Raw genomic sequence first — 27,960 nt, 5'->3', positions numbered from 1 at the left:
TTTGTTTGTCTTTAACAAAAAGTAAAATGAATATCATGTTTCTCTTAATTTAATCTTCTAGTTTGATACAATATATCAAATTTAAATTACCTCTATAACTAATGCTTGGCAGGAAATTGATGCTTTGAGTTCTAAATTTCAATATTTTTCTTGCAGGTAATGGAATATATAAAAATAAATCACATTTCACTCAGGCATATTGCATTTATGGTATGTCACCAGCAAGAGTCAAAAGAGGCACAAACCTAATGCATTTGAAGTTTGAAACAGTTAACTTGCTGCTATATCTTCACAACTTCTTATCAGAAAAAAATATTAGTAAAAGTCTAATGGACTGTTAGGGATAAGAACTAAGAATTATCACATGATAGATACTTTCTTCTCTCTCTCAAAAAAAAGATTTCAGTTCCATGCACAAAAATAAATTGCAGTATTCGTATTTGTTATGGTATGTTGCATTCTTACTGCAATGTATATAACAACACACTCTAGATTATTTCTTTAGTATTAGAATCATTGTGATCTTCAAAGGATTTCTATAGTTTTCCAAGGCTCTATTTAGAAGGGACTTGCTATGGTTTTAGAACAGAGAGAATTACAGTGTTTTTAAACTCTTATTTTTATTGTCAGTCAGGCAAATAAATTCTTAGCAAATACCTAATATAGACTATTAAAACCAAAAAAAAAAAAAAAAACTTAATTATGACCACTCAACTAATTATCCAAGCAAAGATTTCTTCTACCATACTGAGATTTACTATTTAATAGACATAGCTGGCACATTCATAGATACTGTTTGACAGCACACCTTTTCAGTCTCCCCAGAACATTAGTCAACCTCATCACAATGCATAGAGATATGAAAACAGTGATACTACTGAAATACTATTGCTACATTCCTGAAGATTCTGCAGCACTAACAAAATTACTTTACCGCAAAACCCCACTAACAATTTCTACTAAAAATAACAGAGCACTAGAGGAAAATAACGGAGATGGTGGGAGGTGTGTCAGCAAATCCAAAACTCTTATAAGAAACAAACACAGAGGAGGTATAACTCAGGTACTGTTCCATTATATCAATATGTGATTTGTATTCCTAAAAATTGTGCAAGATTAGTATTGAAATGAACTAATTAAGCGAAGAAGCTGTGGCACATTTTCATTCACCTTCCTAATTGTTCAGTTGAAGTTATTGGGGGCAGAGGTGTAGAAGGAAAGGATGCCATCATACCTCCTCCTTTAACTCAAGCATGGTGACAGAAGTTTCCCAGTTATATTGAATCATGAAGGAGTAGAACTGGAATTAGATTTTTTCCCCATGAACCTAAAAGCATACGATATATAAGAGAAAATCTTGGCTTGTGCTATACAAAAAACACATTCAGGTGTGAATGCCAATAAATTGGCATTAAACATCCACTGAGTTTTGCAGCTTTTCTGATTGGACCTTTAGATTCCACATATTGGAACTGTGATACCTCAGAAGTAGTAATACCAAATTTATTGCAAACACTTTTTTTTTTTTTAATTAAAGAGTTTAGTTCATTTGTAATGATTTAGCTTACTCTGTGACCTCCACAATTTTCAGTATAGCATAATTAAGGAAATGTGAGTGAATGCAGAACTGGCCTGAGCCACAACAATATCAGTACTCAGGGGCCCAATGTCTGTTAGGCAAGATGTAAGGGATGTAATGTCTGCTACCATTTCTTTGAAGAATCCTAAGGACAGCAGATTTCATGTAGAGAGAGAGATTTGCTACGAGTGCTGTAGCCCAGGGAGATCTGAGATATATGCATTGCAAGAAATCAAGAGAAAAGAGAGTGAAAGAACATCATTTATAAAAACAGTTTGACTGAGCAAGTAAGTCCAATTACCTGCGCTGCGCAACTATTGTCACTATAGCTCGGCAGGGAGCATGTCCATTTCTCACTCATGTCCATTTCTCACTAACACCATATTGTATCTCAGGACATACAAGTTTTATATCAAATGCATCTCTTAATCACTGGATAATAGCCTGCTTTCTGGCACATCTCAAATGTGTGGATAAATACTCAGGACTACACATGCTGCTCTCCATTACCCTACGTCTAACCTTTTTCAAAGCATCTGCACATAGACTTTAATTCACTTGCTTTGGCTTTTCTCAGGTTGCTCTTGATTACACCTATTTGCGTTTAAAGTCTGTGAGAGTGCTTTTACCCGGGTTCCATGTTGTGCGGGACCCCAAGCGGGGCAGGGGGGTGTGCGAAGAGTGGGACCCCGAGCGAGGAAGGGTGGCATAAGCTGACGGAGAGGTAGAGCGGGGCAGGGGGGTACACACAGAGCGAGACAAGGTGTTCTTATAAGAGGAGTGGGACAAGGTGTTGTAACCAGGGCGTGAGAGCGCGCTGTACGAGGTGCGGGGCAGGGGGGTATAGGTAGAGCGCCGCATGGTGCCCCATATTGACCGAGAGGTGGGAGCCCAGGTGGAGTGCAAGGCCGAGTGTGATATGGTATTGCACGAGGGACCCCACTGCAGGCCGCACAGTGAGCGCGATGCCGGGGCGCACATGGCCCGTGACGCAGGGCGGGATGCCGGGGTGCACACAGACCGGGCTGTTGCAGCTCCCAAAGGACGCGAGGTCGGGGGGCATACGAAGCAGCCTGCCGACACATCCTCCAGGTGCGAAGCCGGAGAGCCTGCTGCTGCAGCTCTCGCGGAGATGGAGGCCGGGGGGCACAGTGAGTGGGCTGCGGGGAGTCCCACAGGACGAGGGGCTGGGGCACACACTGAATGGGACACAGAGACACTGCCCCGGTTTAGCACTGGCGTAGAGCTGCGTGCGACATTGGGCACTGGGGGAGCCCCTGGGCAAGGGCCTGAGGAGCACACGGTGTGGGCTACCGAGCCATTCATGTGTTGGGACGGTGGGGTGGCCATTGAGCTGCATGCAGGCTGAGATGTCGGAGAGGGTGCAGGGCCACGGACATGGGAGAGGGAGGCAGCAGGTCCAGAAAGGGCTGTTGGTGGTGGCACAGAGTGAGATATCGGAGGACACACAGCGTGGGATGGAGAAGCAGACACGTGGGTAGGGACTGCATGGGATGCTGAGCTGGGGCTGGAGCCAGCCATAAAGTGATTCAGTAGGGCACTCACTGCGTTATTTGCTGGGACAGACACAGAATAAGACATTGGTCCCCCTCCAGGCTGGTGTGCGGAGCCAGGCCTTGACTCAAACATCACATGAGGCATTGGGGTGCACACAGGGTTGGATGCTGGGACAGGCATAGAGCCGTACATGGTGGGAGGCACTGGGACACAGGTAGGGGGAGGCATGGTTTCGCATACAACACGGAAGCCAGGATCAGACCCAGGATCAAAACCAAGGTTGACATTTGGATTGAAGCCTGAGTTGCAAATGGAGTTGCATAAGGGATGGCCTGCAGGGAGGTACACAAAGTCGTACACGGGCGGGCCCCCTGAGTTGCAGCTGGGGTTGCACACTGGGATACATACATATTCGCACATCGACTGCAACCCAGGGTTCCCCGCAGGGACAGAGGCAGAGCTGTTGGCTGGGAGGGACCCATTCTCACAAACATGGAGCGATCCATTCTGGCTCACGGGAAGCGTGCCATTCTGGCCCACAGGGTTACACACTTCAGTGGTGACACACCCCTTGCAGTAGGCAAACCTGTGGCATCCAAAGTTGGCTAGGAGACGGTGTTTACCAAGCCTGTAAGGTGTAAACTCCACAACGGTTCGTGCCTGTTGATTGGAAGCCAGCGTTCCTAAACTGAATGAACAGAAAGAAAAGAATTACGGTGTCCCACAGGCTCTATATAGCTCATAGTCCTGAAGCACTAGAATTTGAATACATATTAGGTTTGATTTGCTTTGACATTTTCAGACACAGTTTATTATGACAACTTTGTTGCTCTTGCCTTCCTCCCCCCAAAAAAATCAGTATTGTGAAAAACATAACAGTTTCCTTCTGCAAAAGGACATGTTATTCCTACCCATGGAAAATTCTACTGTCCTATAGTCAATTCTGTATAGTTTTTTACTTTACTGTTAGTATTCAGAAACTTTGTGAAGATATTCTCTAGGATTAACAGTTTCTTAAATTCTTCAAAAATGTAGTATACTTAACTCAAAAATATATTTACTGCTTCCCATTTTCAGTGGTCTAAGTCTTCTCAGGGAGCTTTGTGGCATCAAGCTCATTATCATTCAGTAGGAAAAACTCCTAATTGCTTCCCCTCAAAACTAGTCCAGCTTCTGTCAGTTCTCCTTGTCATGAAGGATAACAATGCACATGAATGACCAGCTATCTTCTCTAGGGTGCTATTGCATCCTGAGAGTTTGCAGTTTCCTGTGATTAACATGTCATGAGCTTAGAATGTATATTGCTATTTCTCACTGTCTTTTTCTAATTTTTCATGTATGCGTTCATGAATATTTAGAGGAATTCTATTATAAACTCAATAGGATTATAAGGGTTGAGGGACCCAGATAGAATTTCTTGTGAAAGAAACTGTGTATCTCCCTTCAGACAGAAATTGGAAAACACACTTAAATTATATCTTGAGAAAAATGAAGAAACAGCATGTCTTGCCAGCTGTAAATGCTCTGTCAGTTGTCAGCTGTCTCACTCTGTCAGTAAAGTGAGACTTTCAGGCAAGTTTCAAAGTAATGAGGGGCACAAAGTCCTCTTTGGCTTCTCAACACCAAAAATACTAGAACTGTCATCTTCCTCAAAACCTGCTCTGACCTAACAGCCTTTAATCAACCCCATTTTATTATGTTATCCCCATCTAAACAGTCATTGAACTTACTCAATGGTCATTGGTTCTTTGAATAAACCGCAGCCTTCTAAAGTCATTATGCAGTTCTTCATATCTTCCTGGAGAGGATTACAGAAGGAGATCTCTGCAGTGCATGGTACTTTCAGCCTGGGTTGGCTTAATAGCTAGTCCAAAAAAAAAAAATTTTTGTTTGCAATCCTCACAGTTAGCATTGAAGTAAATAAATGACAGGAAAAGATAGAGGTTATTCATATTCATGTCTCACTTTGATGATATCTATATATCAAAGTCAATTGCTGTATATTTAAAATCACGCTGATCTCATTAATGAGTTACACATTTTCCGCACTGCAGCTAGGCACTGGGCAATAAGAGTCCCCAAGTCAGTTTCTTAGATCATAAGGTCTACATTTACAGTTCTTTACCTTCACAATAACAGGTGGCCTGTTGATCACGATATCCCTGCTCACCATCAAAACGTCTCCACACTCTGGATCTGAGACAGCAACTACTTTCATAATGTTGTGATCACAGAGATGAGGTCCATACTGACTATATGATATACACAGTGGAATTTTTTTCACTGTAAAACAAATTGTAATTATTATTCTGATGTTTTGGGGTAATATCTCCCCTCTTCCCTCCCCCTAAAGGTTTAACTTGCCCTTACAATGCACTGGCCCTCAAAGTTATCAAAGCCTCTTTGAGAACAGACATGATATTTCCCAGCTTAGGATGATACATTATTACATCCAACAGCCAGCTTCACACCTTTCAATGACTATAACTACATCAACACATTTAGCAGAAAGTTCTTTTTTATTTAAATTTGTGAAGCTTTCATTTTACTGTGATTCTTAAAGTAGTAATCCAAAGTTAGCTGAATTAAAGCTTGGTAAAACAGAATATGAACATAGAGTATGAAATTTCTTCTTAATACTGATATGATTTAAGTAAAGGGATTCTTTTTTTCTTCAAGAAAATTATATTAATCATGAAAATAATTGTTCATGATGTGAAACACATTTGCACTTCACATCATATTGTATATCTGAAAATAATCAGCTTAGTGGTCAAAACGAGTGTTTTACACAGGCTATGTCTTTGGCTATAATCTTTGTATTCAGTATAGGATTCATAGTGGAAATTTCAGCAGAAAAAAGTTTTCAAATGATCACCACGAACTCTAAACCTTGAGAAATTAAGCAAAGGCTACAGATGACTTATTAGTACACATGCAGTATTGATACCCTATTTATTTTTGAATGACCACCCTGAAGGGACTTTAGCTGTCAATATTGAACATTATATTTGTTTCACTTCCCACTAATATTAAGAGGTTTCCACTAACCCTGGTCCTAAAGAAAAGACATCTCCTGAAATGTGAACCAAAATGCATTAGATAAAGCCACCTTTCTTACCTTCCCTTGGACCCAAGGTGACATTCACCTTGTCTTTCCAAAATTGATCCATTGGGCAACCGTTGTATGTTATTATTTGTGCACACAAATTAAAATTTAGATTTTTGGGTTCATTACACAAATTTTCAAGCAGCCAGTGCAGTTGGACATCTTCACCGTACATAGGGCAGTTAGCCATCTTTAGCCTCATGTTAACACCAGAGTCACTCACAAATGGGTTACGGAGAGATGATAGTTCTCGATCTATATGACAGTTGGAAGCATTACAGTATCCTGGGTGAATTCTTCTGTAAGCCCTGTAATAGGCCTCCTTGCTTTTCAGAGAACCTGTTGAGGAAGATGTAAGATAATTAACACAAGTAGTCACATCTGCCTAAATAGTGAAGATAATTTCTTCCTCCTTCTTCCTGAAAACTAACCTAGTGGCTTCATGTAAAACAAATCCCCCAGATAATAGAACCACAAGACATGCCGGTCTGAATGCATAAGAATATTGAAAATAAATATTTCAAAAAAGATCATAATATGTATTTTATTTGCATTAGTTAAATTTCAGAATGGAAATGTAAATTTCAAAATGTGTAATTAGTGTAAAACTCAAAATATAAGGGTTAGAGTGAATAAGAAATGCTATCATGTCTCTCAGAAGGCAAAACACACCATTCACATTAAGATACTCATTTTTTTGTTGTTTTTTCAGAAAAAAAAGAACTTGCACTTTCACAGCTCTAATCCACTCTACACTCCTCTAGGCAATTTTACTGGTTAAACTCCTCCCTACTGCAGAAAGATGAAAACCAATAATTGGTGGTCCAGAAATAATAACAGCAGAATATCCTAGTAACACAAGAATTTAGTATGTGAGTGTATTTCCTGACAGGCCTGGTACAAGAAGCAATGGGGAAGAGTTAATCCTGTGTTTAAAATAAATTAAGATTTTTAGGTAATCTAAAAACTTCCTAATATTTTAATTAGTACACAGGGGAGACCAAAATGTGTACGTAGGAATAGGGGTAGTAAATGGAAGTAATAGCTAGGCTGTTTATTTTGTTTGATTCATCTAAATATGCTTGGAAGGGTTAAGCATCAAGTTCTTGTTTGAACTCAAAAACATATTCCCCTTCCTCATAAAAAGGCACCTTTAGATGATTGTTCTACTCATGTTAACACAGGATAGATTACATTTGTTGATAATTTTATAAGATTAGCATTTCACATTTCCCTTAACCCATTTAATGGCTTTTCATCATACCTAGCTCATACTTGTAAGTCCCAGTGATATCTTCACACAGGTCACTGCCAACACTTTTAGTGCTCAGATGTTGTCCGCATGGCCAAGTGTCACAGAAGAGCTTTGATTTTTTGTCATTGCTTTGGGAAAGCCAGCCAACATAGTTTGAATTTAGCCGAGAAAACAAGTGATGGCCATCATAGTCCAAATCCAGTTCCCCTTCTCTGATGCTTCGAACCCATGTAGGACCACTGCAAGTCGAACCTAAGTTAGATGGAAATAAAAATGTTATGATAGGACATAACCTAAGAATTACAGAAACTGAGCAAAAAAAGCTTAGGAAAACAATTACAGATGCAGAAAAAAATCTTAGTTACCTCTGCCTGTTTCCAAGGGTGTTGGATCCAGACACTGCCAATCACCAGAGCATTGATTTAGGTCTCTGCGGGCCATCCAAGACTCATTCCAGCAGTGGTATTGCCTGTAGGATGGAGGAAAGTAACATTAAAGACATCTCTTGAGTCAAGTTCAGTGCCTTCCTATGGAGCAAAACCATATCAGAGACAACCTTTTCATAAAACGAACAGTCTCTGTCTTAATAGCGGTAAAAGAGTTTAGGGACAGGGGTTGTTTGTTTTGTTATATATCATTCATTCTGCAAGTGTGTTCCAGGAGCCTACATACCTGACTGTTGGACAGTCTCCTTTGAGCCTAACTTTTTCAGTTGGTAACATGCCAACACGCCATTTTTGGTTAAATAGCTTTTTCCTTTCCTAGCATTTCTCTCCTGGTTCTTTAGAGAGAAATCACATATTTTCTTAGTTGTCTTTTTATTGGCTTAACAAAGAACAAGTTTTTTAGTGTTTTCTGATAAAATAGGATTCCTCATTTTTCTGAAATGTGAAAGATTGCAAAATTCACTAAAAACTCTCAAAGATGAAATTTGGATACAGCAAAATTCTGGTGCAGTGAAACTATGAACATACCAGCAATGCATGAAAACAAGAAATTCTTCTATGATGAGTGATGATGTCAAATGAATGTGAACATGAATTGGAAGTTAGCTAGGAATGAAGCAATCCATGATAGGGAAAATCAGAAAGACCACATAATTATCAACCAAGTAATTATGACTGAGGATAACGATCGTAATCTGTGATAAATTTTTCCTTGTATTTTATGACCTTAATATTTTTGGAGCTACTTTAAGATGGATGACCCTATTGTTTCATCTGAGAAGGATAAGCAGGCAGCATCAATTCTCAGGAGTCTGTTGAATTTTTTAGGAAATGTAGACTGAGCAGAATGCCTCTTAAGTAATTATACTTTTTTAAAAAGCATTATTAGGAAACTAAGCAGCCTTGCTGCACCAAAGAAGCAGATAGACTGAACGGTCACATTTATGCTAGCCTTTCTATCATTCATTGTTTTTGGCAAAACCAGAAGACCTTATTATTTATTTTTTATTTACCATAGCTTGTCTTTACCACACAGGTTTTTTCCAGTACAGTCAAAAATCTCATTTATTCCTAGGGGGTTCTCAATTGAGCATGGAAAACAGAAGGTCGTGACAACACGGCTTGGAATGCCCAAGCACCTCATCACTGTAAGGAAAAAAATATTCATGAGTTGTTACAGAAATGAATCAATCAAACAAGCCTTTTACTTATTTTATAAATAATTCTCATATATTCTAATTTTCAATAATTAAACACAAAATATGGATAGGAAGGCAATATTTGGGATGCAATGACTCTTTCTTTGAGACTTCTTTTGAGTAATTGAAATGTAACATGGAAAGAACGTATCAGAAAGGAATGGCTTCTTATTCTTCCAACTTACAAAAACAGATCATTTGTAGGTTCAGAAATAATGATCCTGATCCTGAATTAATAAAACAATAGTCAAAAATCTCTACTCAATTTTTTGTAAACAGTGTAGTGTGTATAGATTCATCTATAGAGTATCAGTTTAATTTTCTTCAATGCAGAAGCAGGATCAATAAACGGTATAACTTTGTCATTCAAATTTTTTGTCTACATAGCTTAGTTCACTATTATCTCCTCTCTTCCAGTAAAAGAAGACAGCAGCTTGCTGCTGTTATGTTTTGGAGGAAACAATACTAGATATCTTGTTCCTGTTCATAACTTGGTATTTCTACTCATCCCCCAAACCTCACTCAAAGCATAAAATTCTGCCTCCGTTTTGCTGTGCTTGCCCTGCTTTTTTAAAAAAGCTATGGTATTGAAAACTACATGGTATGAGGGTCAGAGAGAAGGCAGTACTGGTTTTTTTCTTGCTTTTCATTTCATGTAGGAAAGGAATAGGTTGATAAACACTATGCTAGGCAGACATGTAATACTGTAACAAGGCAAAACATTCCAATTCTTTTGTAGCAAAATGTTTATGAATAATACACTTGCAGTACTTTTTAGGGGAAAAGGTTTTTGATCTTGGTTTTCTTTCTTCCCTTTAGGATAACTGCATGAGCACAGATGGAAGTATCATACCGGTGCACATTACTGCAGCAAGAGACCCACAGTATCCATATCTGACTGGTCTACATCTGCCATTGTACCATTGCTGAAGAATAGGGACACTTCCATTCCAGGAAAATGGCTTAGTTCCTTTCAGGTAATCATTGTTTTCTGGAATCTTCATGATACTGTTAGTGTTATGGCTACTTATCTAGAAAGAGAAAAGAAAAACAACCTTTCAAAACACCTGACCATATCCACATCTTAAGCATACCACAACACCGTCAGAAATTTGCATGATGAATTATATTTTCCTGTGAATCTGAGCACAGAGAAGTTTTATCCTGCTACTCATATTGTTTTAGATTGCAGTGCAATTTATTCCTGTAAATGTAATGCAGCATGACCCATCTATTCAGAGGTCACACACTATTAGGTCCTACCATGTGGTTCACCACCATGCTGATGTGCACAGGATCATTGCGCCAGCAACGGTCTTGATCAGAGCCGTGATGGTAACTTGCACCCATGTCTAGAACCTTCAAGCAGATATCCAGAATCCCATCTTCAAACTAAGGTGGAAAAAAAAGTTAACGCGGGCATCATGTTATTCTGAAATTGATAAAGTCTCTCTCTTGTCAATAGTGTAGTCTTTTTCATGTCTGTGCAGCTCTCCCCCTTCTTCTTACTTTTTTTTTTTTTTAATATAATCCCAATTGCTAATGGTCTGCTTGGTTTTGTCTGTCTGCTTGAACGCAGACAAAACAGGATCTCTTTAAAAAACAGGTTATTTTTTTCTTACGTTTCACCAATGAGATCATTTTCCTTCAGAAGCACAATATGCTTCACTTTTCCAAGAATACTCTGCAGTTTCCCCAACTCTGCTACAGAAAACTACCTTCCAGTTGTTTGTGCTATTATGAGAGTTTGAATGATTTCTTTCTGTGCACACATAGCCTGAACTAGGCCTAATAGAGCCTTTACGCTTCATATTACAGGATAAATTTCTGAAAAATATGTAGTAAACTTATGTTACTATAACTTCATTTATTTACAAAATAGGATGACTACTTCTGAAGAAATCTTCAAACTATACCTGTCCAAAGTGCCATGGTCTAGAGGTAATATGCTTGTGAACCCCTTCGTACAGTATCCCATGTTCATTTAGAACATATTCTTCCCTGTGGGCTTGATTGTCCATATATACGGGGTCATCTGGAAAAGAAGCAAAGCTATCAGTCAGACCATATGTATATTTCCAGCACTTCTGTCTTCTATCTTTCTCACCCTATCTTTCTTTTCCTATTTTTTTAAACATATACTCTTAAACATGTGTAAGGGTGATGGTTCTCTAAACATTCATGGATAATTAATTTCTACTTGCAGCTGAATACTGCCTTTATTAAGTCTCTCACAGCTATAGCACATCTGAATTACAGAGGTTTCGATTTTTCTTCACACTAAACAAGTTTTGGGTCAAACCCAAAGTATACAACACGTGAACATTTGCCATGTAAAGACTTTGACAAGGGTCCTACAGACTCCATGTTTGCAATTAAGACCAGAACCAAATCTACAGAATTACATTCATATTTGTACTACATCATTTCATGGTGATATCACTCACTCAAAAGAAAGCCATTCTAAAAGTGGGGGGGGGGAAAAGGAAGAAAAAAAACCCTATGTCACTACCATCACTAAAAAGCCAAATTAAAACACTTGATTGAATCACTCTTGGAATCACAGAAGGAAGAAAAAAAGAAAAAAAGAAAGGTCAAATCCCTCTGTTTCTCATGATTTTTATGATCACCTACTTACAGCCCAAATAATATATTCTTCAACATTTTTACTCATCACTAGCATTTTTCTTAAAACCACCTGAACATCACTAGAGTTCTTACCTGCACACCAGGGGTTAAAAAGGACATAAAAATCTCCAAGACACCGCTGATATGTATTACCGCAAGATGTGACTTGTATATTGAAAATGTAGCGGCCAATGCAGGCATTGGAGGGAGGAAACACGCTGACATTGATGCATTTTGGCTGATGAGTTTTGTAAGCAGCACTCCAGCAGGTTTGATCTAGACATCTGCCCATTGGGAAGGTGCATTTCGTCTCATTTGACTCACAGGGTCTGAGGCCTTTGCAGGAAAAGAAGTACAACTTCAATAAGGCTGAAGAAAGCATGTGTAAAAGACAAGTGATTTGCTTAGCAACCATTTGCAATGTAAAGCTCCCAAGGGTGGTTCCCTTTTTCACTTGTCGCTTTCGCAACAGGATGAAAATACTACACATGGCAGAAGCAATGCCCAAGTTAGGGGAAGGTAGCCTGTTTACACGGACGATGAATAGAGAGACACTATTTAGCATTGAAGACTGTGGGAAATATTACTTACCAGCAAAGGAGTGGGAAAGACTACACAGAGTTTGGGATTGATTACCTGTCTCCACAGTGAAAACGATCTGGTCCACAGAGTCATCCCAGTCCCGATTTTGGAAGTGAACATAAAAGTTGAAGGCTTGGCCTCTCCTTATTATCTGTCTATCAGGTCCGAAGAAATGAGTATTGTGACATTGGCAGTTGGCAGGACAGTTCAGGTTAATATCTCCCAGCTCAATGACTGCAGAATGGAGAAATGAACACAGGGGAGAAAACAGATAATTGAGTCCACATCATTGGCTAAGGACAAGATTATGTGAAGCAGGGGATAAAGATGAAAGACAGAGATAATCATTTTGAAAAATTCATTCAAGAGTTGGTTTAAACTTCAGCAAAACTGAGAAACTATATAATAAGATCAGACATACATCCATAAAAGTATCCTTAGAAGTCCACCTCTTCCTTAGCTTGCATGTGGAAACTTGCATAATGCTTTGATTTATAAAGCTGTGCTACAAGTTTCACATCTTTTATATGGTGCCTTCTTGTTTTGTATATAACCAATGCCAAGGGATGATATTAGTATCTCTATTTGAAAAAATAACTCTGTACTGCAATATTGCCTCCAAATTACAGCACATTGTCTACAGATATAGTTACTTCTAAACCACAACTAAACAGCAAAATTTTTTCACATGCTATCAATTGAGAGTTGGTGTTTATACAGATAATCAAACAGTAATAAAGCAAATTGAGAAAATAAAAGATTTGATAATAAATGTATGGGTTTGAAAGATTAAACAGCAGTCACTTCAAGGGAATTACAGAAAAATTGGATATGAACAAATATCAAAAAATGTAAATACTGTTAAATATGTATGTGCATGTAAATAAGTGTCTAGATCTACATTTCAAAAAATCATAAAAGGTTTGGAGACACCCATTTTATTACTCAAATTGAGACATCTTTAAGGAACTTGATGGAGGAGGAAATATTCATGAATTATAATTTTTATTTTTTTAAAATGCTGACAAGCTATCCCAATAGCTGTGATTAGCCTGACAAAAATTTGGGATGATGCCCTCAGGCATCCTACCTGGATATCAGCCATTTCACAGGATTAATTATGCTCCTGGTGCCAGGAGCATGGGTGGCAACACTTATTTTTACTTATTTACATACAACTCATGCTTTTTAAAAGTCCTTCACTCTAATTGAAGATAATAGGAGCTGCAGATTCTCAGCAGTTTTGGAAATCAGGCTCATGGAACTACAAAGTCTTGCACATTATTTTAATTTTGAAGGGTTACATTTGGTCCTGCTAAGCCTGCAGAACCACCAAACAGTGCAATTTCTCTAACTATACTGGCTTTAACTTGGGCGTAGAAAGATGATCTGTGGCAGAAGTAATGTTTCCCATCCAGAACTTAGGGTGAATCCACAGAAAAGAAGATTCATAGCTAGAGCCCATGGGACATGGGCACTTCTCACTCAAACCAGTGATGTTTCCCAGGATCACATCCTGAAAGTGAATTATTACCAAAATGAACTGTGGGGATGCAGTGGAACAACCCCCACACACCCCTTTTTCTGATTGTTTTCTCAAATCTAAATCATTTTCTTTTTCATCTAGGCATTTTAATTTGTTAATGAATAAGTGATTCAGCTCTTTAGTAGAGATCAGTAGAGAAAAACACAGATGTAGGCATTACTCATGTTAAAAACATGCACAACAATCAATGACAACCAGAAGTAGGGCATGCATGAATCATTATTACTGCTGATGAAGGCATCATACCTGTTGAACAGGAAAGGATAAGAAAGTAGAACTGAAAATCTCATGTCTTAATGACAGTTGTCAACCATAATGCAAAGTGTCCTGGTAAGAAGGATTAGGACCACTCCTAGCACAGGCTAGGAGTTCCTATGCTCAAGAATGTTGAAAGAACTTGACAAATCTTCACCCATCCTCTGGAGGAGTTTATAAACTAAGACAACAGTGCTACACAAACTCATTAATTCAGCTGAACTGGAACAACAGGGAGTTGAGATATTACACGTTTCTCAGGGTAGTTTTCTAAAGTCAGCCCACAGCTTGGTTATCAGCACTAATTATCATAGCTGGATCATGAAAGAGCTAGCAATTGCTTTCTTAAGGAAAGGAAGCTCAGAAAACACTGAAAGCTAATCAGTTTCGTATCTCGTATTCGTTTTCTTTCATTGATAGAAACCCAACCTCCAATACCAGTCACTGGGCTTTCTTTTATCAATACCCATTTTGCCCTCATTCCAGAGAGACTACTTCACACTTCCATTATGAAATAACTGCTTCTAACATAGGAATATTGAAAACTAAAACTTTGTAGTCAGTACTAGAAACATTCTTTCCTGTGTTTTTTCTCATTCTCAGAACTGGCTTTCTTCTCTGTAGCTCTCTCTTCTTCTTTTCTTTTAAAAGTTTCTTTCAAAAGTTACTCTTATCTTTCTGACTAATAAATAAGAAAATCTAAAGCACAGAAATAATGATGTCCAGGCTTGGCGATCTATATGAAGATACATCCTCATGGTGATGCATACAATTTTTTTCTTATGCCCTTACAGCTGACTAGTTTACTACTGCAGCTTTCAGTCCTGACTCAAGTGATAAAGTTTCAAAGCACTCACCTTCCATTTTTCTTCTACATACACCAGTATCTCGAGCACACTACTGGCGGAGCTACCTGCTTCTCAGCAAGATGCACTGCAAGATCTGGCCGATCTCCTCTGTCAACCAACCTCATTTCCTCTCAGTAACATTTATATTCAGAACTAAAAGGCTGTCACACATGTTGCATCAACAAAATGCCAGTTTACAAAGAGGCCCCACCCATGTGTCTACTGATGCTCATAAATGATTCATTTTAACTTGCAGCATTATTAGGGAGAGTCTTGTGGCTGAAGGGAGGGAGAGTTCTTGGTACCTCACCTATAGCATAGCACTCTTAACATCCCAAAACTCTGCAAGTCTCAAAGATATTTTAAGACCGTGATGAATGAATTTTAAGACCACACTTTTCAGTGAAAGTCAATATTTTCAGCCATTTAAAGTTCCCATAAATCCCACCACCTACTGTTTCCTTCTGGCTACACATCTTTGACAGCCTATAGGAAAATGATAAAGAAAACTAGACCCAGGGACCTAAGCTGAATTTAGACTGTTTCAATCTGGCCATCAGTGAACATCTTTACTGCAACAAGCAGAAATCGCAGTTTTCAGAAAGCCTCTGTAGCACTACCTGCTCAAAGGTAAGTCAGAGTATAATAAACAATTACAAACTTTCCCAGCATAAGCTGTAAAATAAACAGAAGAAATATGCTGTTTTTTCAAGCAGAGATTTTAATTTAACCTAAAAATTACAGAATTTATTTATACTTTGTGTGCATTTATGTGAGAGGACATAACCAACTTTTTTAGCTAGTTAGCTTACTCCTTCTCCCTTCCCTCAACATTAATGATTTTTTCCAACAATTTCTGTGAACAACAACAAAAAAAAATATCTTGAAAAAAACTGTTCTGCTTTATTTAGATTCCAGACATCTTTAATAAAACAAAACACAATAACTGCAAGAGTATCCTCTCCATTCACTAACTCAGTGATGAGGACATCAGCTTGCATATAAGAGAGACAGGCTCAAATTTTTTTTTGCCAAAAATCAGAACAGAGATTTGCAACAGTTGTCTCTTATCCTTGGAAAAAGCAGAAAGCTTCACACCATAACTTATCCTTTCAATTCCTCCAACAGGAGTTATTCTAATTTAGATAATTTTAGGGATTTTTAGAGTTTTTTATACAAACAGAAAAAAACATTCACTGATGAATACAAACAATTGTAATTTAATGATTAACACAACCACCTGGATTCCAGTTAGTTCTTTAAGAAATCATAAAAGGAAACAGTCTAACTAACAGTGAAATAACTTAGCTTAATAGCTTAGCTATTGTGAAATAGATTTTCACTGAAATTATAGCAGAGACAAAAACAGCACATCAGGAGTGGTTTTGCAAAAGTGTGTTTAAAAAAAAAGCAGTATGACTGATGTATATGAAAGTGAACGTAATATTGTGTTCACATTTGAAACTTGTAAATATTTGGCTAGTTGTTAGGCAGTCATGAAAATATATGTGAATCCTAAATATTTAATTCATTATTCATAAAAAAGTATATATCTGAAAATGGGTATTGCTATACCAAATTTTTTCTTAATATTTGTCCTTTGACTATGAAAAACTTCTACCTATTGAAAAACAAAAAACAGTACTATTCCAAAAGAAATCATTTAGTTAAAATATACTCACAAATATACGCCCATAGTAAAATCCAGATAACATTGGTATTTAGCAACAATCTTTTACGTGCAAATCTGATCTTGATGGGACTTTTCAGGTAGCAATATGGCAGTCCTAGCCTTATAAAGAGAAAATTAGCAAAGTTGGTCACAGTTTCCAAGAATAAATTAATGAAAATCCCCTCAAACACCTCTAGTTCAATCACTTGCCTAAAATATTTTGGTAAATGAAAGCTTGTGACAAATAAAAGGAAGCAAATAAGCATCAGTAAGTGGCTGTGCCCATGGGTTCAAAGAAACTTAATTAAGAATTTAAAATAATAAAGGCCTGAATCAGAAGCTGAACACTTTCTGCATGGATATGAGTCACTGACTTTAGTAAGTAGTCTTGCCTTGATCCTGGAAGCTGCTTTGATGCCCATCTGCCTCTGCAGGATCACGGTATGGATCGCTGGCCCCAAAGCAGTCTCCTGGCTAACCGTGCTTCTGCCTATCAGTATGCACGCAGCCATCCCATTGCTGTTGCCAGCTCACAGCTAACAGGCTGGCTGGTGCTCTCACTCAAGCCTAAGCCCCATGTGCCTAAGGTAAGAATGTTTAATAAGACAGAAAATCATAGCATACTAGCTGTCTAGGTGTACTTAGTCTGTTCTTGTTCCTGTTGTCTTCCACACCCTGCTTCAAATGAGCTGGAAGCAAGTAGCCCAGGTAACAGGGCAAATGTGCTAAGGAAAGGCCAGGAAACACAAGGCAAGTGTGAGGCTGAACCCAAGCAAGAAAGAGTCATACATATGTTCCGTATAAAGATTCGCGTGTCAGTTTCTCGCCTATCCAAACGATCTATGTAGCCATCGCTGACCTCTAGAAGAGCTGAGCTTCCTGCACAGAAACAGTTCCCATGTCTGCCTGACTACTAGGCACACAAAGCTAAGACCTCAGCTTGGGGTGCTTTACCCCCTTACCTCCATCTCTTTCCTTAACACTTCACTTGTTCACCCAAGCAGTCCTTTCCACATTACTTAGGTATCATATTTGTACATCCAAAAGTCTCTTGAAACATACAGAGAAGCTGATATGCCTGATGCAGGGCTAAAAATTCTGCAAAACAACAAATTTAAGATTTAGGCACTTTAAAAATTTAGGCTACTAACTTTCTTCAAAGGCCTTGACTTTGGCCTTTGCCATACAAGTATCTATGCAATAACAGTTTAGAGAGAATTTTTTTTATTTTTAATTTATAGGGTAGTTGCTACTTACAATAGTACTGGTTACATTTACATTTTATAATACTTTAAAAATTACTTTTTGGACTGTGGACTTGCATTATGATAGACTAACATATGCTGAGCATTGACAAAGTCAAATGGCGTGCCTGCTTAGTACTGGAAATCTTCATAGCTTTAAACTGCCTATTATGCCAGTAGGAATGGGCTAGAATTGCAGAACAGGGCATCACAATCACAGAAAGAACACGCATAAATTCACTGATGAAATTCTACAGCATTACTAATATATTCAGGAGCAATATAGAAGTCTCAGTAATCAAGCATCCAAGGAATTTTTTCAGGAAAAAAGCAATACAACAGCTCAACAGGAGATAAGAGAAGAATCAGAATACATGTGAATTCTAGTTAAAGTGTTTTGGTGAAAGTGTCATCTAGTGGGTTGCTGGGGTAACTACACTATTAAAAAAACATTTTTAGCTACTCAGCTATGCACATGTCAATCAATAGGCAGCCCTAAAGTTCACTTCTTGCACTTGGTCTTATAATTATATTCCTTTGATGATTAGACATGCAGTTCACCTTTCTAGTGAGCTTAAAAAGTTACAAAAAATATGACAATTGATGGAGTAAAAAGTTACCTGCCAAGTAGGGATATTGGAAGTAATCATTATCTGGCATAACTATCTGATACCAAGAGTTCAGGAATATTCATGTCTAACTAGGAAAGGGTGTGTGTGTGTGTGTGTGTGTGTGTGTGTGTGTGTGTGTGTGTGTGTGTGTGTGTGTGTGTGTATATAAAAGATGCTGTAGGTTAAATCTAAAATAAGTACACATTTATAGGAATCCACATACAGTGCATCAGACATTCAGAGCCTCATATTATAGGAGTAATAGGCCGGCACTAACATGAACTCTGTCACAGAACACACCTAGAACTTTCTTAATAAATCAATTGCAGTGAGGGTGCCTTTCATTAAAGAACCTGAAAGCTCTGGTAACTACTCTGTTGAGTGTAAGCAAGTATTACAACACCCAATTTACAGATCAATTAGGACAATGAAACACTCCAAGTGAAGCCTTAAAAGAGAGGACTATGCATTTTAAGGAGTATATGGCATCTTTGTCTTTCTAGCATCTGGAGGAAATTAGTAGAATTAAGTAATTATAGGTGGTTTCTGAAACAACAGAACCACCAGTTTTCATACAAAGAAACCAAGAACTCCTCCACGGTGGCTCCTATCCCGGTGGTTCAGGGGACTCATCTCACATTCTGCTGGAGCTGCTTGCTCTCTTGTCTCTCTGCCTTATGCTAGGTTTATGTTAACCATATAAACCTGTTTTTTACTCCATTTGATAGGATGTTTTTTTTGCCCAGTACCTACATTGCCAGTGAAAAAGTACACACCTATAATGTCACAGAGCATGCAGAATACAGAAAGGTCAAACTGCAACAGTTTGTTATGCATGCACCACATAAGAGTAAGCAAGAATATATTTTGTGCTTAAGGCATGCTGTCTTCATAATTAGAACAGAACCTCACTAAAACACTAGTCTGAATCACACCATAGGCCTTACTTCTGTACCTCACCTCTACTTGAGAGCCTCCCCCCCCCCCTTTTTTTTTTAATAGGTGCGTTCACATGTACTTTAATACCAGTACCAAATGTGGAAAAGAAAGAGACAGGGTTAGCTTAATAACTAAAACTATAAACATTGCATAAATTGCTCAATTTTTGCAGTGAAATTCAATGATTTACCATTTTTCATATAGAAAGAAACATCCAGTTTGGCTACAAAAAAAGGCATGAACTGAAATGCAAATTTATAGTTCAATAATTCACCAGTTAAACTACTCTGAACACTAAGCTCACTTTCAAATGAGCCTGTTCACAACTGTTTTAAAAACAGAAGTAGAATAAGCTACTCACACTTACCATACACTAATAAACTTTGTCTAACCAGCTAATGCGAGTAGCTAGTATTACTGTAAACTCAAACCTTAGCCCGCTGAACAGTAACTTTCCCACATATGAAAACCTATAATCACCCCGCCTAACTGCCCAAGCAGTGAAGTAGATATTATGGATCTTTTACCTGGACAGGCAGCACTAATTAGAAATAGATTCAGTTTCAGCAGTGCAAATTGAAAGAATGCAACAGAGAAATGTATTTACGGGGTTGGATCACACAAGGTTCCGGACTGTCTTGAAAAGTGCAAGTTGGCTCCTAGTCTGTTCCTTAGTTTAAGACTTCAACCTTTGATCAAGTCTGCTCGTTGTCAAAAATCCATTTTCTCATCTAATACTTTCTCCTCAATGTCCATTTAAAATTTCTTTTTAAAAGAGTGGAAGTCAACATCCTTAGGTACAAGTCTAAAACATAGATCTCCATCAGAACAGAAAAGTAATAGCCTCAGGTACTGATACTTACAATAAAAATAGCTCTTGTTTTTACCTGTGAACTATCTAATGTTAAAAACACACTAGAAGGTTTTTTGATTCTCTTGCACCTGAGTTCAATACCTGGCTGACACGACTTTTTGAAGGTTTCTAAAATTTCCCATGCATTACTTCAAAATTAAAAAATATGCAGGTTTTTTTTTTTTTTTTTTTTTTTTTTTTTACTTTTAAGCACTTGGGTGTAGAAGAATCATGAGTTAAAATTATCAGGGACAGATTCTTAAAATTCCTAGCCTGATTTCAGATCTCTGTTATTACCACGTATATGGAACATGGTATATATAGAAGGCCGTATTGTTTACAAAAAGTAAGGAAGACCTTATAGATCAGAGATGCAAAACAGAAATTAGTTTTTAGTCTATACAGACACACTCTTTCTTGAATGAAACATACGTTACTTCTCTCCAAGGTTGCAAAGATTTTGGGGAAAAGAAAGAAATACATAAACTCATTTGCAAGCTTATTTTATTTTATTTTTAAATATCAGCCTGACAGCCAGTGATTTCTCTGCTCATTCAGGAACGATTAGGTAGCAAGTTTGGGCAGAAAAACTAGCATGTTTGCTGGAAATGTCAGGCAATGACATTGCTCTAATGATGTTTGCCTCAGCTTTCATGGCCTTTCAAGTAGTAGCAGATTAGCAAAAGATTTTTGTGAACCACATAACTCAGTTTGACAGCATAAGCACAGCACAATATGTAGAATGAAAGGAGTAGAAGAGGGATTTGGAGCTGGACTTGATGTTTTAGATGGGAGCAGGCATTAGTGCAAGGCAAAGAGATGGCTACTGCTTGCTGATGTTGGAAGTATCTGCATCTTCCTGGATAGGTTTTAAGCGTAACGGGCTCCAATGCCCTTTTGCTTGGTCTTCCAGCTCAGACTCTGTTCCTCCCACGGCTTTTTGCCTTGTGCTTGTTGCTGTGTCACAAGGAGTGGTGGGACTGGAAGATCAACTCCAACACTGATGGCATCATTTAAAAGGAGGTCAAAATACAGGGTAGGCCTAACAGGCAGACAGCTGGAGAGGCTCAGTCTGAAGCAGTCGATGTTTCCAGCTCCTACGCAAGCACGGTATGCAAGCACCAGCTCAGAATGCGGCAGCGAAGGCTTACAACTCTTCTACAAACACAGCTGTACAAACACAGGTGTAAACGCTGGCACCTTTCTTTGAAGGTGCTTGTCTCCCTTTCCAAACTTACTACAAGTTCCTAAGTCAGCAGGCTTCCTTTACTTGAAAAAACATTCCTGGCTTTCTTTGAAACCTCTACCTTTTGCCAAGATGATCCTTCATGTGTCATTTAGCACCTTAATATATAGTAGCCACAATTAGATTTAACGAGACCATTTCACAGCATTTTAACTCTTCTCAAATAGTTTCTGGTAAACATTTCAGTTTGTATTTATGATGTTTTACTAACCAAAACACTCATCAACCTATTCTATAAAAGCTATATAGGCTTTCTATATTCTATAATAGCTATATAGCTTTTATTCAGCAACTGTTGTACATAGAAAAGCTGTAGTACAAACAGTGCAAGAGTTTTGGGCAAATGTTTTTGCAAGGCATTGGAAAGTTATTCTTGATTCAACATCAATTTATATTATCAAAACATAGTAGATGGTTCAAAAGCAGATAGCTATTTTTTGAAGGATGCGCTAGCTAATGACATTATGCACACAACAGAATTTCAGATATGTTAATAACCTTCATTAAGACAAGAGTAAGGTGCTAGTAAGGAACAAAATCTTATTTTAACAATACTTTTTTTTCCCCCTGAAAATTGGTATTGATGATCTGTTTTTGCAACTCTTAATGAAATTCCCTCATATATCATGGAAAAAATAGCATAGGACTGAATACACATGCTGAATATTTTTGTTTTATACCAAGAACACCAACAATTCAGATATGATTGGCTAAATACTATTCCCCATTGTACTTAGGCTACCTCATCATCTAATGCATCTGAGCAAGAATTCATGAATGCTGAATTGTTTGTGTATATAGCTATTTTAAATAAATAAATAAATAAATAAATCCGTGAGGACACTTAATTCTAGAATAAGATTCGGCTTTGAGTTACTGTTTTTATATTTATATATAAATTTTGAAGTGCACAAACCTCCCAAATTTCAGTGGATGTGCAGAAATAAAGAGCATCCAGCTCACAGCTTTCCTGGCACTTCAGTACGAGAACAGTGGAGAATACTCCATTAACTCAGTAAAAAAAAAGTGGAATAACAACTTAATTGCATCATGAAAATAAGCACAGAGACATCAACACACCCAAGGATCACATATTTCAAGCAGTACCTTCCAGTTTTTCTAGTCAGCTTTAAATAGGGTGACTTTTTAAGGACAAAATGCTTTGAGCTAGTTTTCTACATACAAGTATGGATTCACTACACGTTGAAGTTACAGCAGCCATAAACGTGGTCAGCTGTTAAGATAATCCAGCTGTCTTCAGTAATATCTTTGTCTAATCCTGCTTTCATTTATATTTTAAAACATAACTTTATTTCTTTTGAAATATGAAGCTTCCCATTTTTCCTGCACAGACACTAAATATTCAAAGGACTTATTACAAATAATTTTGCTATGCTTAGAAATCAATAAAAGTATTAAGTCTATTCTTTGCTGGTTTCAAACACCATGCATTAGAGAATGCCATCCTAACATCCTATACAATAATCTGAAATGAGCTCTTTTTCCATAAGCACACATCTAGCTGAGCAGTAATTACACAGTGAAATGTGCTGTCATCTTTCCAGAGCATAGTAATTATGGATATGAGCCTGGATGTCTTGTATGCTTATGGAAACATTTTTTCTTTCCAACTAGCGATCATCCAAATAGTAAATCATTAAAAGGAAAACTACAAAGGGTGTGAGTAGGACTGTCATCAGCATTGTGCACTAGTTAAAAATTCTTTCAGCTTTCTTTGGAAGAGAAAGCATGATGAGGCAAAAGTGCAAAATTCTTTGTGCTTCTTCAGAGAAGAAAGCAAGTACAGCTAAGACATCTTGTTCTTTTTCATTGGTAATATTTAAAGACAAATCTCTCATTTCTATTCTCCCCTTTCTATCTGGGAAAACGCCTTTATACTAGACTATCCGTATGTGGGGCAAAGAAAGTGAAAGATCAGTTTATACAAAGAGTAATCATAAATTACATTATTTCAGGGCTCTTGATATTATTTTTATTACTTTTCTGATTAAGTCTTGGGACTTAGGAGAGCCAGCTTCCAGGGATATAGGAGAGGCCTCTTGACACCAAGCAGTGTAGGTGGAACTTTAACTCTTATCTTCCAAATCCTAGGTACGTGATCTAACCCTAAGGCCCTTATGGCAAAGTTTTCTCCTTTCCACCATTTCGATGAAAATCATAACATTAATTAAATAAGCATCTCTCTATCTTTTCTAAATCAAGTACTGCGTACTTCTGTGAACAGTTTTATTTCAATGAGTCAGCAGAGTCCAGTGAAAAACATTTTCTTCCTCTACAGCTAATTTAGAACTTGCTTAGAAAATATTTTTTTAGAACATAGGACACATTAGCACAGAAAGAAAGACTGATAAAAATTGTGAAGAAGGAGACAGCAGAGCAGGATTGAGAGAATACTGTTTAATTAAAACTCCTTTCTTTTAGAAATACTTTGACTTTTTTTTTTTTTTTAGACAAATGCTTGATGTTCAATCTATTCAAAATGATTTCCCTTCCAAGCATTTGTTTTCCCTCCTGCAAGCGATTATATACTTCAGGTTTTGCATTTGTTAACCAGTTTACTAGATACAAATCATGGGCATGTCAGGACGCAAAGCAATACATTATATTTCATCACTCTCACAGTGATGAAACAGGTTAGCACATCTTTCTGAAGCATGTTATAGCTCACTTTGAAGAAATTCCAACACTGTGACAGCTACTACTTAGACTCATGATACAAAAACTGATAACACTCCACAGCAATATAATTTAAACAAAAAAAATAGTTTTGCAAAAAAAGTTACAAAGCTATGACATGATTAGAATTATGTGTCAAGGCATTATGCAAGATTTACAAACACCTTAGTTACAACCAGCATCAAGTGCAAGAAGCAAGCTAATAACACACAGCTCGTGGTTTAATCCCAACACAATAACCAGAGACATATATATATTTAATGTTTGATGTCTGACATACAAAACTGTAATTATATGGATACTTCTGTTTAGCTGTAAGTAATAGTGAACACTTTAAAAGCCTCGTGCACAGAAAGAGCAAGCCTAGCAGCACCTCAGGAGCATATCTATCTAACATTTGTCATTTGCCGTGGTCAACAAATTATTCTTGCAGAACGGGTTACACATTTATACTGAAATGCCATTGCTTTCATTATGGCATCAAAGAGCTCCCAATCTAGGAAAACATTACAGCAAATCTAGATCTGAAAACTGGTTTGTCATCAGAACAGTATATATATATGTATATATATTTATTTTAACCATTTCTTCCTAAGGATAAACACATATCATGTTTTAGATGTTATATCCTTATTATTAATGTCAAAAAAGTAGCTAAAAACATGGAGTAATGATAACAACAGCTAGTGCATTATCAAACCTTTGAATTTTTTTCATTAGTGAAACCATGCACAGAGAACAAGCATCAAGAATAGAAAGTTTAATTAAAACAAAAGGACTACTCTAAATATTTTTATTACCTTTCCAGCAATTCCCAGAGGAAAATCATACACACCTCATGGTCAGACTGCTAAAGTATCTAACCTTTATGTATTATAAGCATGATACAGACAAATAAAAGATAAGCAGTAAAGCATGATATATGAATAGCATTCAGTCACCTGAGCAGCTGAGATTGCTAGCATCCTTTACATGCGGCCTTCCTCTTTCTTGCAAAGAACCTTAGCTCAAAACCCTTATATATTTCTGTACTGAGTTCTCAGAAAAGGAAAGAAAAAGTACTGTTGGGAAAATGGGTACAAAATAAGCAGCATGCCATTTTCTTGAAGAATAAAAATATTACTAATAGGCAGCTCTAACACTGGTGCATTTTAGTTGTGATATGATTTAAGAGCCCCGGAAATTCAGTTATGTGACAATTACATGATGGATCACATTAGAAATGCTTCTAGAACAGTACAGGTTATCTTTACATTAGAAATGTACATATTCACAAACTACAGCTGAGTTGAGAGCTATAAGGAGAAAGATATTGACACTAAGAGATATCTAAACATAATCCTCTTTATTTTCCTGCCTCGTTTGTGTCTGTCCTACAGAGAGATGATTAAAGTGTATACCAGATTGGAGAAAAGTAGCATATGTATGGATTAATTAAGAGTAAAGACAAATGCATTAATTTACACCCACTAAAAAAGTTATACCCACTAAAAAAAAATAGGATTTTTTTTTAGTTTTTTTGATTTTGAAATGCTGTCATTGTCAACATCTTGTAAGCCCACCCAGAACAGCACAGCACAGTAATTTTCCTGCAAATTCACCATTTTAGGTACATTTTAGATATATGCAATCATTGCCTGTCTACTGTTAAGTATTTTTTTGGATTACTCAAAAGTCAGTGCAAGAGGATAATCAAAGCTTTTTAAAAAAACTTGCCTATATATAAAAAAAAGATTTACAGTATATAACTTAGATCTACAACCAGTATTACAACTTTAACTTAAACCTCTGACAGTTAAACACAGCATGCATCAAGCTATTTTAGAGGGAAACCAAACCCTCGTGATCATGCTTCATTGTAGAAATGTATTCTCTCTTTTGATTGCTAGGGTGTTTTTTTTTTTTTAACTGCCAAACATCTTTCTCTCAAATGTATACGTTAGAATTTTAAACTGCATAGACCAATTATTTTCAAATATAAAGCATTCAAATCCACTTTGGGGTTTTATTAGTCAGTTGTAATTGATGAGTTACAAAGCACTTACTATTCAGTGACTGGCTGGGATCATGAGGGACATATGTAAGAACATTTATAGATAGGATATTTTAAAGGAATAAATGTAAAAATTATTAAGTACTCAATTTTTTTTTGAAAAAAACTATGTATTTTTTCCATTGAATTATTTCTAAATATGTAATTATATTTCAGACATTTTCAGTTTCAAATCCAAAAGGATTGAATTAGGCTGTTAATTAACATTCCACATTTAACACATTGAGTTAGATTCAGAGATCTGGCATTTACTAATATTACCATATTAAAGGAGAGGCACTGCTGGAAAATTAAGACTTGAAATCTCAATTAAATTCCATAGTCTGTTTCCACAAGGAACTGTCCAAAATTATCTCATTTTTTATTTAAAATGCATGCAGTTACTTTAGAGATGCCTTTTTAATTTTCTGAGGAACTGCTGAATTTTATGTTAACAAAGAACTTTACTGTATGGAAACAATAGACCACCCATGGTACTTTAATTCTATTTGTCAGGGAAGACAATCTACGTTTTCCCTATTAATCTCCCTAGTAATCAAGTTGCATGATGTTAAAAATAATTATGCAAACAACTGACAATTGACAGTTATAATCTTTTTCTCCTTTTATACAACAGCATTTCTTTCTGATCTCAGACAGCGTAAAGAATGGATAATTAAACAATCCTGTATCCTTCTTTATATTTAAATATATGGAACTGAAAAGATATAAATACTAATCAAAAGAAACATACCTAGTATGGATATCTAATAATAACAACATATGACCTATTATTATTAATGGTCATATTATGAATGGTAAGAAATTCATATACAAATTTTAGATCTTGTCTCTCACTGGGACTCTTAGTTGTAGGAACAGTTTGGTTTCTATATTTACAGTCTTTACAAAGAAGTTTGATGGTGACTGTGCAGATGCACAGTGTCTATAAAATTATAAATGTAGATCATTTACCATTCCAGTAAATTACTATAAAATAGCATAAAAGTGCTGAACAACCTGTTAATCAGTGGAACCCAAATGCAGTGACAGGTATGTAGATTACCTTAAAATTCTGTTTCTTATAGCTCGTAAGCTATGTTTCAGAGAGTTGTGAGAGTGAGAGGTATATTGCTTTGAACAATCTGTGCACTGACATCTACTAAAGTAAGTTTTACTTTAGTCTTTCACCTTCAGAATCCGTGGTTCAAATACTCAAAGGAACCACAGTTCAAACCTCGGCTATGGTGCTATTAGCACAGGCTAACATAATTTTTATGGGCGAACTGCGTTATGGTGTAGCCTAAAAAGCACACATTATTTTGGCCACATAAAATCAACTGTTTCAGTGAGTTGTAGCAGACATAGATATCTATCTAACCAGAACTGGCGCTAACTAGCAGTGCTAAAGCCAAAGCTTTAATAAACACAGGCAAATTAACTTTTAATCCTTGTTGTTTTGGGGCTGCATTGTATAACAGAGGCAGTTTGCAGAATCATCACTTTTGTTGTCCCATTTCTGTAGGTAACACAGGAATTTAGAACTTGCACAACTACAAGTGTGCTAACACAATACCATTGACAAACAAACAATTCACCAAAAAAAAAAAAAAAAAAAAGAATCCTGCAAAAAGGTAACACACTAGAGTGGTAGAAAGCTTCAGAGAAACCATACAGATCTTATAGTTCTGCTCAAGCATG

At 37.0% G+C, this 27,960-nt stretch overlaps 1 protein-coding gene across 1 annotated transcript; it reads right to left on the bottom strand.

Annotated features, from left to right (window-relative positions):
* Nucleotides 1–601: 601 nt before the first annotated feature.
* LOC112988304 (protein-glutamine gamma-glutamyltransferase 5-like) lies at nt 602–15,080 on the bottom strand. The gene is made up of 13 exons (XM_064507154.1): nt 14,975–15,080; nt 12,371–12,550; nt 11,828–12,070; nt 11,023–11,141; nt 10,370–10,498; nt 9,960–10,137; nt 8,921–9,053; nt 7,827–7,930; nt 7,471–7,713; nt 6,219–6,545; nt 5,223–5,380; nt 4,828–4,961; nt 602–3,785 (listed from the first exon to the last, which is right to left on the bottom strand). Exons 1-13 carry the CDS (start codon nt 14,979–14,981, stop codon nt 2,174–2,176), a joined length of 3,567 nt encoding a protein of 1,188 aa, XP_064363224.1. The 5' UTR covers nt 14,982–15,080; the 3' UTR covers nt 602–2,173.
* Nucleotides 15,081–27,960: the final 12,880 nt, after the last annotated feature.

The sequence above is a fragment of the Dromaius novaehollandiae genome, chromosome 2 (genome assembly GCF_036370855.1).
Source record: "Dromaius novaehollandiae isolate bDroNov1 chromosome 2, bDroNov1.hap1, whole genome shotgun sequence".
NCBI lineage: Eukaryota > Metazoa > Chordata > Aves > Casuariiformes > Dromaiidae > Dromaius > Dromaius novaehollandiae.
This window is presented reverse-complemented; position numbering and strand designations above follow the sequence as displayed.